At 35.5% G+C, this 15,433-nt stretch overlaps 1 protein-coding gene across 1 annotated transcript in view; it reads left to right on the top strand.

Moving 5' to 3' along the window:
* The window catches only part of LOC112462203 (calexcitin-2), a 34,146-nt gene extending 24,075 nt beyond the window's left edge, over window positions 1-10,071 (top strand). Inside the window, exons 2-7 of the mRNA XM_025027843.1 lie at window positions 3,044-3,110; window positions 6,704-6,756; window positions 7,011-7,130; window positions 8,210-8,324; window positions 9,528-9,625; window positions 9,742-10,071. Of these exons, the coding sequence (XP_024883611.1) occupies window positions 3,053-3,110; window positions 6,704-6,756; window positions 7,011-7,130; window positions 8,210-8,324; window positions 9,528-9,625; window positions 9,742-9,849 (552 nt within the window). The 5' untranslated portion in view covers window positions 3,044-3,052 and the 3' untranslated portion in view covers window positions 9,850-10,071. The remainder of the gene's footprint in view (window positions 1-3,043; window positions 3,111-6,703; window positions 6,757-7,010; window positions 7,131-8,209; window positions 8,325-9,527; window positions 9,626-9,741) is intronic.
* Window positions 10,072-15,433: the final 5,362 nt, after the last annotated feature.

Genomic DNA, 15,433 nt, shown 5'->3' with positions numbered 1-15,433 from the left:
TTCAAAAAGTAATAACTCAAAGAAATCTGGCTAATGTCTTGCGTTTTAGTATACAATTTTTCAAGTGTGAACGTTTTTGTCAGTAGTAAAATAACAGTAAAGAGCGCGTCAAAAATCCTATTCTAATTTGTGTGTTCATAAATAACTCGAATATTTGTTCACATAAGAGATCACGTATGTGTCTAATAGAAATCATTGAAAAAAATTTAGCATATGTTTCTGTTAAAGAACGATATGTTTCAAAAATTGTATAATATATCTTTTATATCTTATAAATAACGCTTTTTCACCTCCTTCTGTAAACGACTAAAAAATACAAAGCTTTTAACACTACTGATTAGTATGACGTGTTAGCCGTTATAATTGACACTAGAGCATGTTAACGCGCGCAGATAACGGGATTGTAGTGATAGTGATAGCATTTTCGTCCTCATAGCGCAAAGCGTGTGTTTATGGGGCACAATAGTCTTTGCACCATAACGCCACTGAGATCGATCTTTGCACGTCAGGATATCATTCATAAACAGCGTATGCTATAGTAATATAGACAATGCAGTGTTGTCGAAACGCGATCGATAAATCGCAGCTGAGAACGAGCACAACACAAAATTCAGAATTAAAACAAAAAGTGAAAGTCACCGATCAATTAAAATCGCTTTTAATTAAATTGCAGTCTACATATGTATATGTGTATGTGGACAATATGCGCTCATATAAATGCCGTAAATTTCCTATCGAATTTTAATTATCCGATAATGAACACACAATCCGCGCAGTTGCCCGGCGCATATTGTTACATGAAGCTTACGCGCCAAATTGTTGATTTAATTAACTACTAGAATTAACTATTAAACCGTGAACAGTACATGGGGGCATCGATGCTTCAGTTACTTTTGCTACGTCGTTAACCAAGAGCCCAATTATAAGATAAATGTAAATGCCGGGAATGACGTACACACGAATTGACGTCAAGATCAATCTTAATGCGAATATTATTGGCAATTAAAAAATGCGAAATTAATCATTCTGCTATGCTGTTCTGATAATTTATCAAACACTTATTTACTTGTAATCATCCTGAAATCAATATCTTTTTATTAAGAGTTCAATTGAACGTCATTTTATAATAATTCTCTGCACTCATATACGCAATAAGAATTTAATTTGCATTAATTACTGCCATATAGCGTTGCATTTCGATTATCATCGCAACTGTTTGCAATCGTTCTTACCGGTAAGTTTCTTATATTAACGCAGAGACGACGTCGACGATTGTAAATGAGATTTTAAGGATTCAATTATTCAGAAAGATACTTAAAAACAAAAGACAAATTTCGTCTGACCGCGTCGAAAGCTAAGTAAAATTGCTTTCGAAATTGCGTGAGTGTTCGCGCGTTTCTGCTATCCGTGCAATAAGTCAGATAAATGTAACATAATTTTATGCGGAAGTTAATGTTAAATATATCAGAAAAGTTATTTCAATTGATGAATTGAGCAAATTGCAATATAATGATTGACTATTTCATGTAATTAGATTAGTATAATATCGCATACAACATCATTAAAGAGGAAAACACAAAGCGTTTCAAAGCCATACATAATTTGCAACAGTAATTAATCACTTCGTGGATTATTTAGAGTAAATTTATTATGTATGAATTATATCGTTAATATAGAATTAATACTGATGATAACAAACAGAAGGAAATTTTTATTTATTCTATTGATATCAAATAATATGTCATTATTTAAGTATTTATTTATTACCCGATTGAATATGGACTCGTACACTTTTACATTTATTTTTCTTGAGTACGCGTGTATCATAGAGAATAGCAGTAGGTTTATGAAAAATACGAACCTGGATTTAAAAATGCATCATTTCGCCGACAGATGCTTTATCATTAATCTCGCTTGATTCAAGCAGCATCTTTACTATAGTAGACTCTATGTGACTTTATACAAGTTTTCAGTAAACGGAATTAGCATATTAAATGAATTAGCGACTCTGAACGCGTGTCTTACGAGAATCCGATTATCTCATTAGAGAGACGCATCTCCTTTAAAAGAAAATCGGGGTCATTTATCGAGATATAGTCGGCAATTATCGAGTGCCTTTATATAGACGGATCCAAAAATAAAAAAAGGAGGAACTGTGTAAAGCGACGCATGTCGCTTATACGTCGCGATACGCTTGTGTACTTGCAATTAGTTAGATAACTAGAATAACCGATGTCCGATCGTAAAAAACCATAGCGAAAATGTACGTTAATAGATGTTGGGATTGTGCTACTAAGAAAAAGATATTCTCTTAAACTCGAGAGATTATTATATGTAAAGACTAACGCTGGTCTGGAAAAACACCACAGTAGTTTCAGAAAGGAAAGAGAGTGTAAGAAAGCCCTTTAAAACATTAATCGTTTCTCACAATTTCCGTCGTAAAAGTTTTTTGTTTAATCAATTAATCTGTGTAATTAATTATAGCTGAAATTACTGCGCGCGCGTTCTGTCGCCAAATAGAAAGTTATGAGAATTATTGTAAATGGCTTTTTCTCATTAATCTATTATTACATTAATTAAGATTAATCGGAATAATTATGATGTATGAATGTTACTACAATGTTTTAAGATTATTTATGTCATTCTCAAATATTTGAGAATATAATAAAAAAGTAAATATGACACGTATACATAATTGTGCAGAAAATATGTGCTAAAAACGGATTAATTAGTAAATCAATATATTAGAATATATAAAGAGCGATAAAACAAGTTTAATACTTTTAGTAAGAGATTGCAAGTCTCGTTAAATCGTCATCGTATTTTCATAATGATCTCGCGAATATATCGGGTCAAACTGTATATAAAGTGGCCTGATACGCACACACATACACATGCAAGCGAAACACGATTACTTTTTACTCTCGAGATAAAAGAAGGGTCGGTCGCTTGAGACAATCGACCCTGATCGTCACTCGATCGCGAACGAATATTAACACTACGCACACATCTAACGCTCCTGTCTCTCTTCTTAACTTCGTAGGGTCCAAAGATGCCGTTATCGGAGTTTCGCAAGAAAAAATTACTCTTCGTCTTCAACGCTTTCTTCGGTAAGTATACTACCGCATACAATTAAAATGCACGATATTAATTTTAACTGGATATATTAATTTGCATTAACAGCAATATTCTGTTATCAACGACGATCGTGTAAATAAAGTTGCTATAATTTCGCTGAATCAATTTCACTAAAAATAAATAAAACTCTGTAATATTTATAAAAAAAAAATTAGAGGTCTATCGATCGTTGTGAAAGCTGGATATTAAATGAAGGCAAATAATAACGGCGATAAAGCTGTCTCAAGCATAGTATAAGGATGGTATTTTTAGCTTTTCAAGCCTGACTTTACGCCATTCATCCATTACGAGACTTCAGTCATCCCTTTCTCGCGAGTGTGTTTATATTTCCCGTAATGATGAAATGGATAAAAATGTGTTCTATCCTTTTATAAAGTTATTTTACTCGCAATGTAGAAAGCTGATGATAGAAAACTATTGCATTAATTTAGTTTGGTAAATTTTATTTTAACTTGTAGCATTTTTGGTACTGGGATTTTTCTTTGCCACACGATTTAGTCCACGTTACTATAGACAAACGCGCGCTTGACAACGACAGCGAACGGTTTCCCTGACATTTCGAGATAACATTTATCGTCCCCGCAGCGCTCGTTGGGCGAAAATCTCTCTCGTCGCCCGTCGTTCCGTACATCTCGACGAAACAAATCCTCATCGAGCGCTAACGTAACGAACGAGGTGTCGCTTCCTCCTTGATGGCCTTTCCGCCGTTCCCCTTCGTAACCCCACCATCCGCTCGCATTTTCGCCGGAGGATTCTCTTGATTCTCTCTCTTAACGGCCCTATTTCATTCGCGCTCCCTTTTTCGCGCTCTTCGCGAAAAGCTGCGCGAGCCGTATCGTTTCGACACGAATGAAATACGGAGTGCGCTCGAAGGGTCGTCCTCGCGGTCTCTCCCACGACTCTTTTTGAGGGGATCGAGGTTGTGCGCGCGAGCGTGCAGTCTCCATGTGGCACCTATGTGTCGATCCATTCAGATAAGAACAAGGCAGGATATGTATACGCCTATTTACGAACTGTGAAGAAGATAAACAATGGACGCCGTCGGGTCCGGTTAAGGGGTCGCTTCGCCACATATGATGTGTGCACGTGTTCTAATTCCCTCGGGTGTGCGTAGAAGTGAGTGGTTCTAACGTAGAGAGAGTCGTTTTAAGAGGGCCTAGGGCTACTTTTCTCTCTTTCGAGATCTCCGTATCGCACCGGATGTAATAAAGCGGAATCACGTTTGATATTAAATAAAATAAAGTAGAACTATGTTTGATGTTAAATAGAATTTCCATTTATTTTACCATAAAGTTGTAAGAGAATTGCTCAATCACCGAACCAAAATAACGCTTTTTGTTTGCGTATTTGAATTGGAAATAATGTGCGAAGGGTGAAAAAGTTATATGAGATAGTTTTCACATTAAAATGAAACATTTTACGATCGTCAATTTTAAGGCTGCGTTAAAAATAATCCTTCTAAATCAATGGTAAATGTCCTAAGGCCAGCTCAGCGAGGACAGAAACCTCGCGTAGAGCAAAAGGGCAAAAGCTGGCTTGATCTCGATGTTCAGTACGCATAGAGACTGCGAAAGCACGGCTTATCGATCCTTTTGGCTTGAAGAGTTCAGCAAGAGGTGTCAGAAAAGTTGTATCAGAATTTCAGCCTATTCGACCGAAAGTCATTTCCCATTGATTTAGTATGGGCCGGGTTCTGTAATAATGAGCACCAGTGGTTTTTTCACTGCCTGTTTTTCGTTTGGTCTAAACTCAATACTGAACTAGAATAGATCCGTTTGCGAATAATCCCTAAATCACATGTAAGCACACAGTCATACACCACCGATTACAAATCATAATATTCACATAGCGTTATAACTCCCGAGAGATGCTCTATGAGCCCACAGCGATGCAATGTATCTGTAACCTAAATAAGCTTGTTTATTGGCTTTGGTGAACAAAAATTGTCACTGCAAATTGGCAAAATAAACATGTGGGGTTTTTTGTCGATTTTTCGTTTATCTATAAATACGATATCACGTTTAATCAAACCTTTATTATATACTAGACATCACAGACGCGCGTTAGTAAGCGCAACAAGAGAACCAATCGGCATCGCGGAAAAGCAACAATATTTCGATAGATTCGAGTATCGATGACATGCCCTTTTTAGAAGAGAGAAGGATTTATATTTTTTTTGCGTTTGGCAGTTATCGCGCTTTTTTTCACATCTGAGAAAATTTAAATGTTCCTCGACACAGCTTCGCGAGCTTCATGCATCCTACTTACGGGGCTTAATAGACGAAAGGCTCTACCTCGTGGACGCATTTCAATGTATAATGCACATGTTTTTATGACGACACATAATGTAAAAATGCCGCGTACAAAGCAGAGTCACGTAGGGGGCGGAATCCCGCGAGTGTGCGTATACGTGTGCGCGTGTATTACACGTGTGGATGACGCCAGTGTGCGTGTACATGAGCGACATAGTGCGCCGCACGTAGCGCGGATCATGGAGGTCACAGGCGTGCATACGCCTCGCAGCCCTCATTAACCCCTCGTTTTCTTCTCCTCTTTCACCACCGCCGATTGGCCGCTAAACATATCCCATGATCGCTTCTGCGGGACTGACAGATTATTTCACCTTAACTTAGGCGCGATTGGCGCGAAGGGGCCTACGGGATAGAGTTGCCGTAATGCATTTTTAGTGAACATTTGTTCTGTTGTTTTTGAATTTGCAGGATTATATATCATCTCGAAATCTCATTTGCATCATTAATAGTTATTACCACCGCACTAGTTGACGACTCGAAATATCATCTGACGATAACTGACAATTTATCTCTGATAACATCGTGACACTAGAAAGAATTCGTTCGCGTAAAAAAAGCGTGAATACGTTATCCATCTATTATATCCACTACCCTGTTATCAAAATCAGAGCGGGGTCCTATATGCGGCAATCCGATTAATTGATTTTTAATCTGTCCGCGAGTTCAGAGTTTTTGCAACAAGTTGTACCATTAAAGACACCGCTGCACCGGCTGCGTTCGGACGTCGGTATTAATTATTTCATCGTGACCTCAGTTTGTCAACCGTGCTCGACGGAATACCGGGGAGACAATAAATTCTACCTCGTTGAATCGTAATCGACGCTTAACAGGATTCCAACTACGGGAGTCAGGAAAGGGTGAAACGGAGGGTAGCTTCCTCTATTCTACAGTGAAACGGAATTAATAAACGACAAGCCACGGACGGAAACCGCGCGAAAACGAATAAGCCTGCGGTGGAAGTGGGTCATCTTCAGAAAACTAACGATATCCGATCGTAGCCAAGCGGGACCAAAATCGAGTGGCATGATCGTTCATCTTGTCCTTTAAGTGAGAAAATGTACGATGTATCTCGGGAATGTTAGCGACAGCTGGAGCAGCATTTTATTCGAAATAATAAATAGCTTCACAAAAGAATTCGATGAGCGGAATTACGCTAGATAATTGAATTTTCGATCAAATCATAAATTTAAATGAACAAACAGTTTTGACAATTAGATAATAACGATAAAGTTTTATTGTTATTTTTTTTCCAGATGTTAATCAAAGTGGTACCATCGATATAAAGGATTTCGATCTTGCCGTGCAAGTAAGCATACGTTGAATTATTTCCTCCCCCGTTATTAGATATGTTTTTATTAAGAATAAAAATATCGAATCTATATAAATAGAAATAAAACAAATCTGACTTACAGAGCGTTTTAGAATCAAACAGATTTAACCGCGACAAATTCAAACATGATCAATTACCTACCTCTTTTTCATCTGTGTCGTTCGCGCTCATCAATCGGGAGTATTAAAGAATTTTAGCTAATTTGCGTTTATTTCTTTTTCGTATTACAGCGAATCTGCAACTCCAGGCATTGGAAACCGGACGATGCCACGTCGCAACACATCAAAGATACTTTAACTAAAGTTTGGGAAGGCCTGAAACAACGGGCCGATGCCGATCAAGACGGACAGGTATAATATTTAAATTATTCCTCACTATTTTAACGCTATTTTCACGATAGAATCATATTATGATTTATCGTACTTTAAGGTATATTTCTTTCTCATATTTTATATTCTTTGAAATAACGTCCTAAATTTTTAGCATGCCTCCGTTCCACTTTCTACATTTATCGATTTTTAAAACGTTTTTCTATTCACAATTTTAAAAATAACCTCGCGGCTATTTGCTTATATATTTGTATTTTATTTCTAAAAGAATATTTTGCCACGAAGTGTCTAACGTGATTACACGAGATTATTGAGAAAGCCGGAACACCTCTGCGAAACCGGAAAACCGAATTTTAGAAACATAAGAATATATCGAACGATACTCATCACTTCATGGGTTCTTTTTCCTCTCAAAATCGATTGTCGCGTGTAATTTCATGCTTGCATGAAACATTTAGGTCCACGTCAATTAATGACTTATTTAAAGTGTCGCACAATCTACGACGATAAAAAGGAAAAGGGCTCGAGGTAAACCGTATTATAAGTATTGTTATGAGAGCCCGTTGAACGTTTTCAAGAAAAGCTTAGAGGATCGTAGGCGATATTATGTGCCAAAGTAATGGGAGGTTAACTCATGGAACGCTGCGAAAGTTAAATGCGATTCCTCGTCGCAGAATAATGTAATTGTTAGGATCAATGACAGTGATAGTGAAACAGCTGAGGGTTCTTCCAAAGAACACTCTGGCGTTCGCGCTGCTTTAAAAATATTTTTGCTCTCATTGTGCGCCTTAAATTGTGAGAAAGCGTCATACATGTCTTTAATCAATTTTTCCATATATATTTGACTTAATTCTTCTCCACCCATCTTTCGTTTATTCTGGAATTGACGAAGAGGGGGACAATGACAACGAAACAAATGATAAAGATGCAGACATTTCGCTCAGTGTCATTGAATGCGTCTCGAAACCGTCCGACGTACTTTGCGACTTACGGTTAAAATTTAAAAATCTTATTATACAGGCTGATACGGGGAAGCATAGACATAGTTCGCCGATCAGAAGCAAATATGTGTACGATGTTAAGAGTTTCGTATTTTTCAGATCAGTCGAGATGAGTGGTATTCCATGTGGGAGGAGTACGCGAAAGATCCAGCGCACGCACTCGAGTGGCAACAAACGTACATGAACTTCATGTTCGATTTGGAGGATTCTTCCGGTAAGTCTTGAAAGCACGTGCTTGTTCCTCGTAAATACGTTTATATCCCACATACGCGCGCGTGACAGTAATTTATTATGCATTTGCGATCGCCACACTTATAATAAAAAATAGCCTTAGCTGTCTTTTTTAACGTCTACAGAAAAGTAAGTTAAATATTTTAAATTTACTTACACGTAGCAGTGCCGAATTGCTATACGTGTGGAACCAATGACAAAAGTCCAGTTTCTTCTCACGAGAGTCCCCATCAACTACTCGTGGGATGCGGTTTGAAATATAAAATTTCCTGTGATCAGGTGGACTCGAACCCAATTTCTCGAGGTTACGAGTCTGGCACTTCACCAGATCACATTGCCACTCTAAAATAAAAATATAAAAAAAAATTTTTTTTACATTAGCCGTACGTGAACCGGTGTCCTATGGAACACTAACCCAAAACATTTTAGTCGCTGAGCCATGACCAGCTTAGATGCTGCGTTGACGCAGCAGAAGAAATCCGTAATAAGAATATAAATTACGGAATAATTTACCTTTTTAACTTATGTGAACCTGGCCTTACGGGTACATACAAACGATTCCGAAACAGCACCCGCTTGCGGATTTGAAATTTCTCTAAAGGCAAAGTTAGCTCTTACCCCTATTTTGTAATTTTAAAGGTATAATCAGGGTAATTTTAAAAGTATACAAACAAAAATTGGCTGACATTTCCGTCTATGATAATCCGCCCACATCCGACTTACAGTCTTCTAAGGATATCGCACCGATATGCCGACAAGGCAAAAGTGGAACGAAAGTAGAAACATTCGCCAATTATATAGATCTGAAACTGGACTTTGGATCTGACTTGTCAGACGTCTTATAAGACTTTAGACGTTTATATTTTGTCAATCTGTTTCCTGTTGCTTTGATTAACTGTAATACGGTATATTTTTGGAACGTTATAAAAATTAATGAGCCAATCGTGGATTAAAAATAAATGACGGTTTTGGCCGGGGACGAGGATTAATAAGTTTATAAATAGTAATTAAGCGTCCCTTCCTTTCATTATCCCGCATCCATTAATACTAATAACATAGGTTGCCTCGCCCGACAAAAATATCAGTTTATCTTCGGTTCCTTATTATCAGTTCCTTATACAGTTAGTTTAAATACATGAAACGTGGATAGCGTCAAATTCAAGTTAAATACGGTCTATGTTGTTAGGTGATGGATCGATCGACGAGACTGAATTCAGCAAGGTGTGTAGCAGTCACGGCGTCGAGGAGGCCGAGGCACGTGAGGCGTTCAAGAAATTGGGGGTGGTGAGTATCAATCAAGCGGAGAAGAAAGATAAGTAACGATAAAAAAAGAGAGGAAAAAAAAGACGACGTTACAGCGGCGGTGACGAGTTTCACGAAACTGTTTATTCTCTCTGCAGGGTAAGGAGGTAACTCGTGAGAAATTTGCCGATTTGTGGAAACAATACTTCTGCTCCGACGACCCAAGCGTACCTGGAAACTTTATATTTGGAAAGACTTCTTTTTAATTCCGCCACCCTACGAGATTAAAGGCGCGCATATACACACATACATACATATATTTTACGACAGATTATTATTTTATGCAAACGTATGAGTTAATGAGATAGACGCAATTCTGTAATCTAATAGCCAAAATTCTATTTCATTTACTACTCTCCTGTGTAATTATCCTGTGTAATCAAGATGATGAATATAATTATAATTAAACGATCGAAAGAACTTTGCGTATACCTTCCGCTCTTTATTATCGCTCTCTTACACTCAGCAACGTGTTTAAATTCCATTTACTACGGTAAAATAATTTCGGCCAAATAGTAAAATTTCTTTACGTGAAATGATAATGATTTGTATTTTTAATTTTATTTACCACGTTATCGGATATTTTTATTGTAGATATCCGCTAACGATTGGTACGCAACAAAGGAAAGTTAACAAAATTAAATAAATAAAACGGGCAGTTTTTTTCTTTCGTTGCTGTTTTATGTAATTTGTTATTTTTTGACGACTACAACAATTTTGTGTAACAACAAATACTGCTGATTGGCTTTATTTTAAATGTTTGACATGGTCAAAATATTCTGAGAAATTTATAAGTAAAGATACATTGGTTTCTTCGATTGCAAAGTTTTCTATATGTTAAATATTTCACAATAAGTGTTAGGATTAAGTATCTATCTTTACAGCGCATATCGATCCATCATCGAGGAGCTAATTATGCTTCATAGTGTGTAAATAAATGTCCTTGCGAATTATAAAAGTGATTATACGAAAGTGATTATACGAAACAAAGAAAGGCGGACAGTAATCGATGATTTCATTGCATTGTATTTGCGATGCGTTCAATTCTTTCTTCGTTTCGCGTATTAAAACAGCGTAATAATAAGATTGGGAGATCAATTATAAAATCCGTAAAAGTTTGCTTTTCTTTTTCCGCTAATCTCATTTTGAGCGTACGTCGAATTGAACAATTTGGATAATTTGCTGAACTGCATTTTATTAGCATTTAACGCTAAAAATAGAAAGAGAGAGGAAAAAGAACGAGGCTTCTTCCGGCCTGTGAAAAATATTTTGAGAATCGAAAAGCACCAAACACATGCACCTCTTGCAATAATGGTATTTTTTTTTAAGCCGATCACGATGTACTTACATTCGTTTTATCGATAGTCATCCTTTGCCAATTTTCTCTATACTTCTGTACAGAGTGAGACGTTTTTATTAATTTAAAACCCTTTATCTCTCCCTCGTTAGTATCTTTGTATCTATTCGAAGCTACGGTTTTTTGCCTAAGAGAAAATTTTAATTCCTACGGAAATCTCATCGTGTGCGCACAATATCCGAAAAAAGAAGAAAACGTAAAAGCAGATCGATAAACACAGCTACTTGATTAAGGACCATTCACCATGTAATGATACGCGTTGCATTGTAAATCGCATCGCGTATATTGGAATGGCGATTAAATTGGCAATTAAATAGCGCTATATTAACGCTTTACCATCCATTACTATCTTATTGTATTACAAATTTGTGACGGAAATTGCGTTGTGTAACAGAAATCATTGTTTGTGTCATTGTATTATGTTATATATAACTATACGAATGCATTCACATCTCAAACATGTGAAATTAACGATAGGTGTTTTTTGGAAATTAAAATGGTTATGTCGTAACAATGGGTGTGTATCCTACTTATAAAAGCAACTGAATCGCTTATGGGAAAAGTAGTCATCTAATTTGCATATCCCAATGTTGATTTCTGTCATCAGAAAACATTTTGTACGGCTGACAACATTAGAAAAATTGTATTATTTAGATTCTCCTTAATTATTGATCACTGCCGCTATAGAGAGACAAACACAACATACATATATCTAAATAGCAGTATGTTCGATTCTACCAAGTGTGTAAATAATGTTGAATGATACGAATATTTTCTGTACCTGTTAGAGAAAGTGGATGTACTGATAATAACCGCAGAATTATCGTCCGCTATAAGTCACATAACAATAATAAATCAATCATTAAATAAACATACGATAATGCGGCTGTTAAGATATTCCTTTCATGACACCAAAGTCTTAAAAATTAACTGATTTTTTAGTACGAGAAAGTTAAAATGCATATCTTTACGCCAGAAAAAAATTAAACCACATTACCGAACATATAAAGAAGAATTATAACTTTGAAAATTCGATATTTTATATGTGACGTTATCGAAAAAGTCTATTTTTCACATTTCAATGTAATAATTTGTTTATCAAATATGTTAAGATATTAAATATTAACTGCGTTACATATTCGCTAAACTCTATACTTTTGATAGTGCCGATAAAAATACAGTCACCGAATATTTAAACAAAATATTTATGTTAAAAGTTGACTTGAAATGTGGTTTATAGATGAATATTTTTAATGGCGACTTTCAAGGAATTATTTGGCAACGCTGCAAACTGTGCGCTCATGTCACACTTCAGTTCATCACATACGGTTTATTATCAACTTTTATTTTCACAAATTGTCCCTTATTTTTGCCCACATTACTCCTCACTTTATGTTTCTTATCACTCATTATTATTATAAAATCTCTCTTTAATAAAAAGAAAATGTCACAATATTCTTTGATTAATGAAATTGACACTTACATTGACACTTTTGTTATCAACTTCACATTTTACAATCGGCGCCCTGAAAAGCGCAGCGTTGCCATATTGTTCTGACAGTAAAATTTACCGAAAAATGAAAAATTTCTAAATACACATAATATTTTCACTTTTCTTATAATTAAACATAATAATCAATTATAACTTGATTTTATATAAGTTTAATGCAATATACAAGAGTTTGCTGAGCCCCTGCTTAAGCGCCTACAAAATACGCTCCTCTGTGAAAGGAATACCTTAAACTAGAAAGAAATACAATATGAGTGTAGTGAAATATATGCCGTCAATTGAAAACACGGATCAAACGACACGTTCAATTTTAACAAAACAATTTACAATTAAAGTGCACATTTTCGTTCATAATTAGGTACATATAAAATGTTTAAAATAAATGTTTTAATGTATTTCACTTTTGTTCGACGATTTCGATTAGCCATTACATGCGACAAGGTGGTAACAACACATGTTGGCGAGTTTTTACTACATAATTTTCAACTTTTAACAATAACTTTTTTTTCAACACAAATTAGAGCTTGTGGCTGTCGTTTCTCTCATATTCCAATCTTAATCCGATAATTTTATGAGCCATCTGATAATTCTATGAATTACGATCCACTTTGAAGCGAATTATTATTTATACATTCTAAAGAAAAATTAAAGTATCTTTTAAACTTTAAACTGTGCTTGTAGTAATGTATATGATTTCTTTTTCAAAGAAGTATGTCGTGTTAACGTGTAATAAACATGTATACGTAATATTGCTGTTCCTACACAAGAATGCATGTGTAAATATATTATAGGGTGTAACAAAATAATGGGAACATACTTTGTGTGCTTGTAGGGGGGGTTGAGAACAAAAAAGGCAATTTCAATGCCGTGTAGCATGAAAACGAGGCTTTAGCGGACATGCATTCCTATACTCAAATTACTTATATCAACTTTCCCTACAAGCACACGTCTCTCCCCATCTTTTTGTTACACCCTTTATAAATATCACATTATGTCTTTATATCTAACATCGACAAAAAATATAAAACATAATATACATATATAAATATATATATTTAGATATATTTATATAAATAATATATATACGTGATACGTGTGTGTGTGTGCGTGCGTGCGTGCGTGGCCGGTGCGTGAGTGCGTGGGTGCGTGCGCGCGAGCATGTTTTCAAATTGAATTAGTACGCAATTTGGTTAGTGAGTACTAACACGTGCTACTACCTGATGGTGAGTGAATGCATTTTGCTATATTCATAACACTAATTTATTCATTTATTTCAATTGTAATAATTATTTACGTTTTATATACGAATGTGTCGAAAATAGTAAAAAAAGAGATCCCTAAAAAATATTTATGCATTAATATTATAGTCCCCAGAAATAAATTCAACGAGTAATATTATTATTTCTTCGCTTTTCAGAGTATCATTTTTCTCGGACAAAACCTTGTATAAAGATATTTCATCTTATATTTTCGATTATTTTTACACAAGGAAATATATCTTTTTCTACTGTTTATATATAGTAGATGCAATAGAGGAATAATTGTGATTTATATATTAGTGTCGCTTAACTAAATGTAAGTTTGCTATTAGTTTTTGTTACATTTATTTCATAATTTATTGTATGTACTGAATCAGATATCATAAGACGTCGTATAAATTACATGAGTATATAAATATGTAGGAAAAAACGGATAGGCTTTTTTTTGCTCATCTATATTATTTCAGTATGCTGCTGTATTATAGTCATAATCCAAAGAAGTGCTTGAAGAAACCCTAAGAGTTTTACTGATTTTATGCACGTCAACAATATCATTATCATAAGTTTTAGGAGCCGGCCTATCAAGAACTTTGGGAGTTTGTAATAAACAAGTGCTATCTCTGAAGTAGACAATTTGCATTATCTGAGCATTTGATTTGCGCATAAACCAATAACCACTTGAATGCAGATTCAAACTGCTCGGCAGTCGGGTTGTTGTTGTGTCCACCGCGATCGATCTAATAGCTGAGAAGAAGAGCTCGACGTGATCTTGAGAGAGTTTGTATGTCAGCAAATACTCTAAGAGTGCAGTTTCTGACGTTGACCATTTATCGAATGTAGCAACATTTTCTAAGGCCCTCATGATACCAAAGAAATCCATTCTTCGTTTTGACTCAAAAATCGGTTTATTACCATCTTTAAGTGTACTGATGAAAGTCTTGTATAACTGAATATTTGATCGGATTTTAGCTACGTTGTTTTTATTTATGGATTGTTTACTGGAAACTTTAGCCACTTTTTGTCGAGAATTCAGATCAAAACAATTATTCATAATGAGACAAAATTTTTGTGGCTTTAGATTCAACAAATTCGGGATGTTTTACATCACATCTAAAAAAATGGAGCGTGTGAGCTGTACTCGCGCTGAATGTCTGTGTTGCTAATTTAACTTTCATCTTTTCCTGGGCCCAGTTTAAATGACGTTTTCTAATTTTTGTGGCTGCATGTAGTCCGTACTTTTCTTACAAGGGCCTGAAAACATTTCCATTCTATAGCATTTCCTTCACTATCGTACTGAACTTTTCTTGTAGCTAACGCATTCCGAACTAGTTTAATTATCATGGCAGGCATTAATTATTAAAAAAATAGGCTCTTTGGTAACAGGATGCAAAAAATGCATGCTCGCTTTTTCTGTAAAATTAAATTCTGCACCTAGCTTCTTAGCCATCTTTACATTACTCTGTGCTCCATCGAATGTCAGTGAAACTACGTTGATTCCAATATCATGCAAACTCGTTAAACATTGTGATACAAGCCATGCTCTTTCTTCTCCATTTAAACTATTAATAAAATAATAGCCCATAGGAATTTTCCAATGCTCATTAAACAAACAATCATCACTATCATGGCTTGGGTTGCCATTACAGTGCTTTTCTTTTTATCGC

This window comes from Temnothorax curvispinosus, unplaced genomic scaffold (assembly GCF_003070985.1).
Source record: "Temnothorax curvispinosus isolate PA1 unplaced genomic scaffold, ASM307098v1 QBEX01001321.1, whole genome shotgun sequence".
Taxonomy (NCBI): Eukaryota; Metazoa; Arthropoda; class Insecta; order Hymenoptera; family Formicidae; genus Temnothorax; species Temnothorax curvispinosus.
Note: the sequence above shows the minus strand (reverse complement) of the source record. Positions and strands in the feature narration are given on the sequence as shown.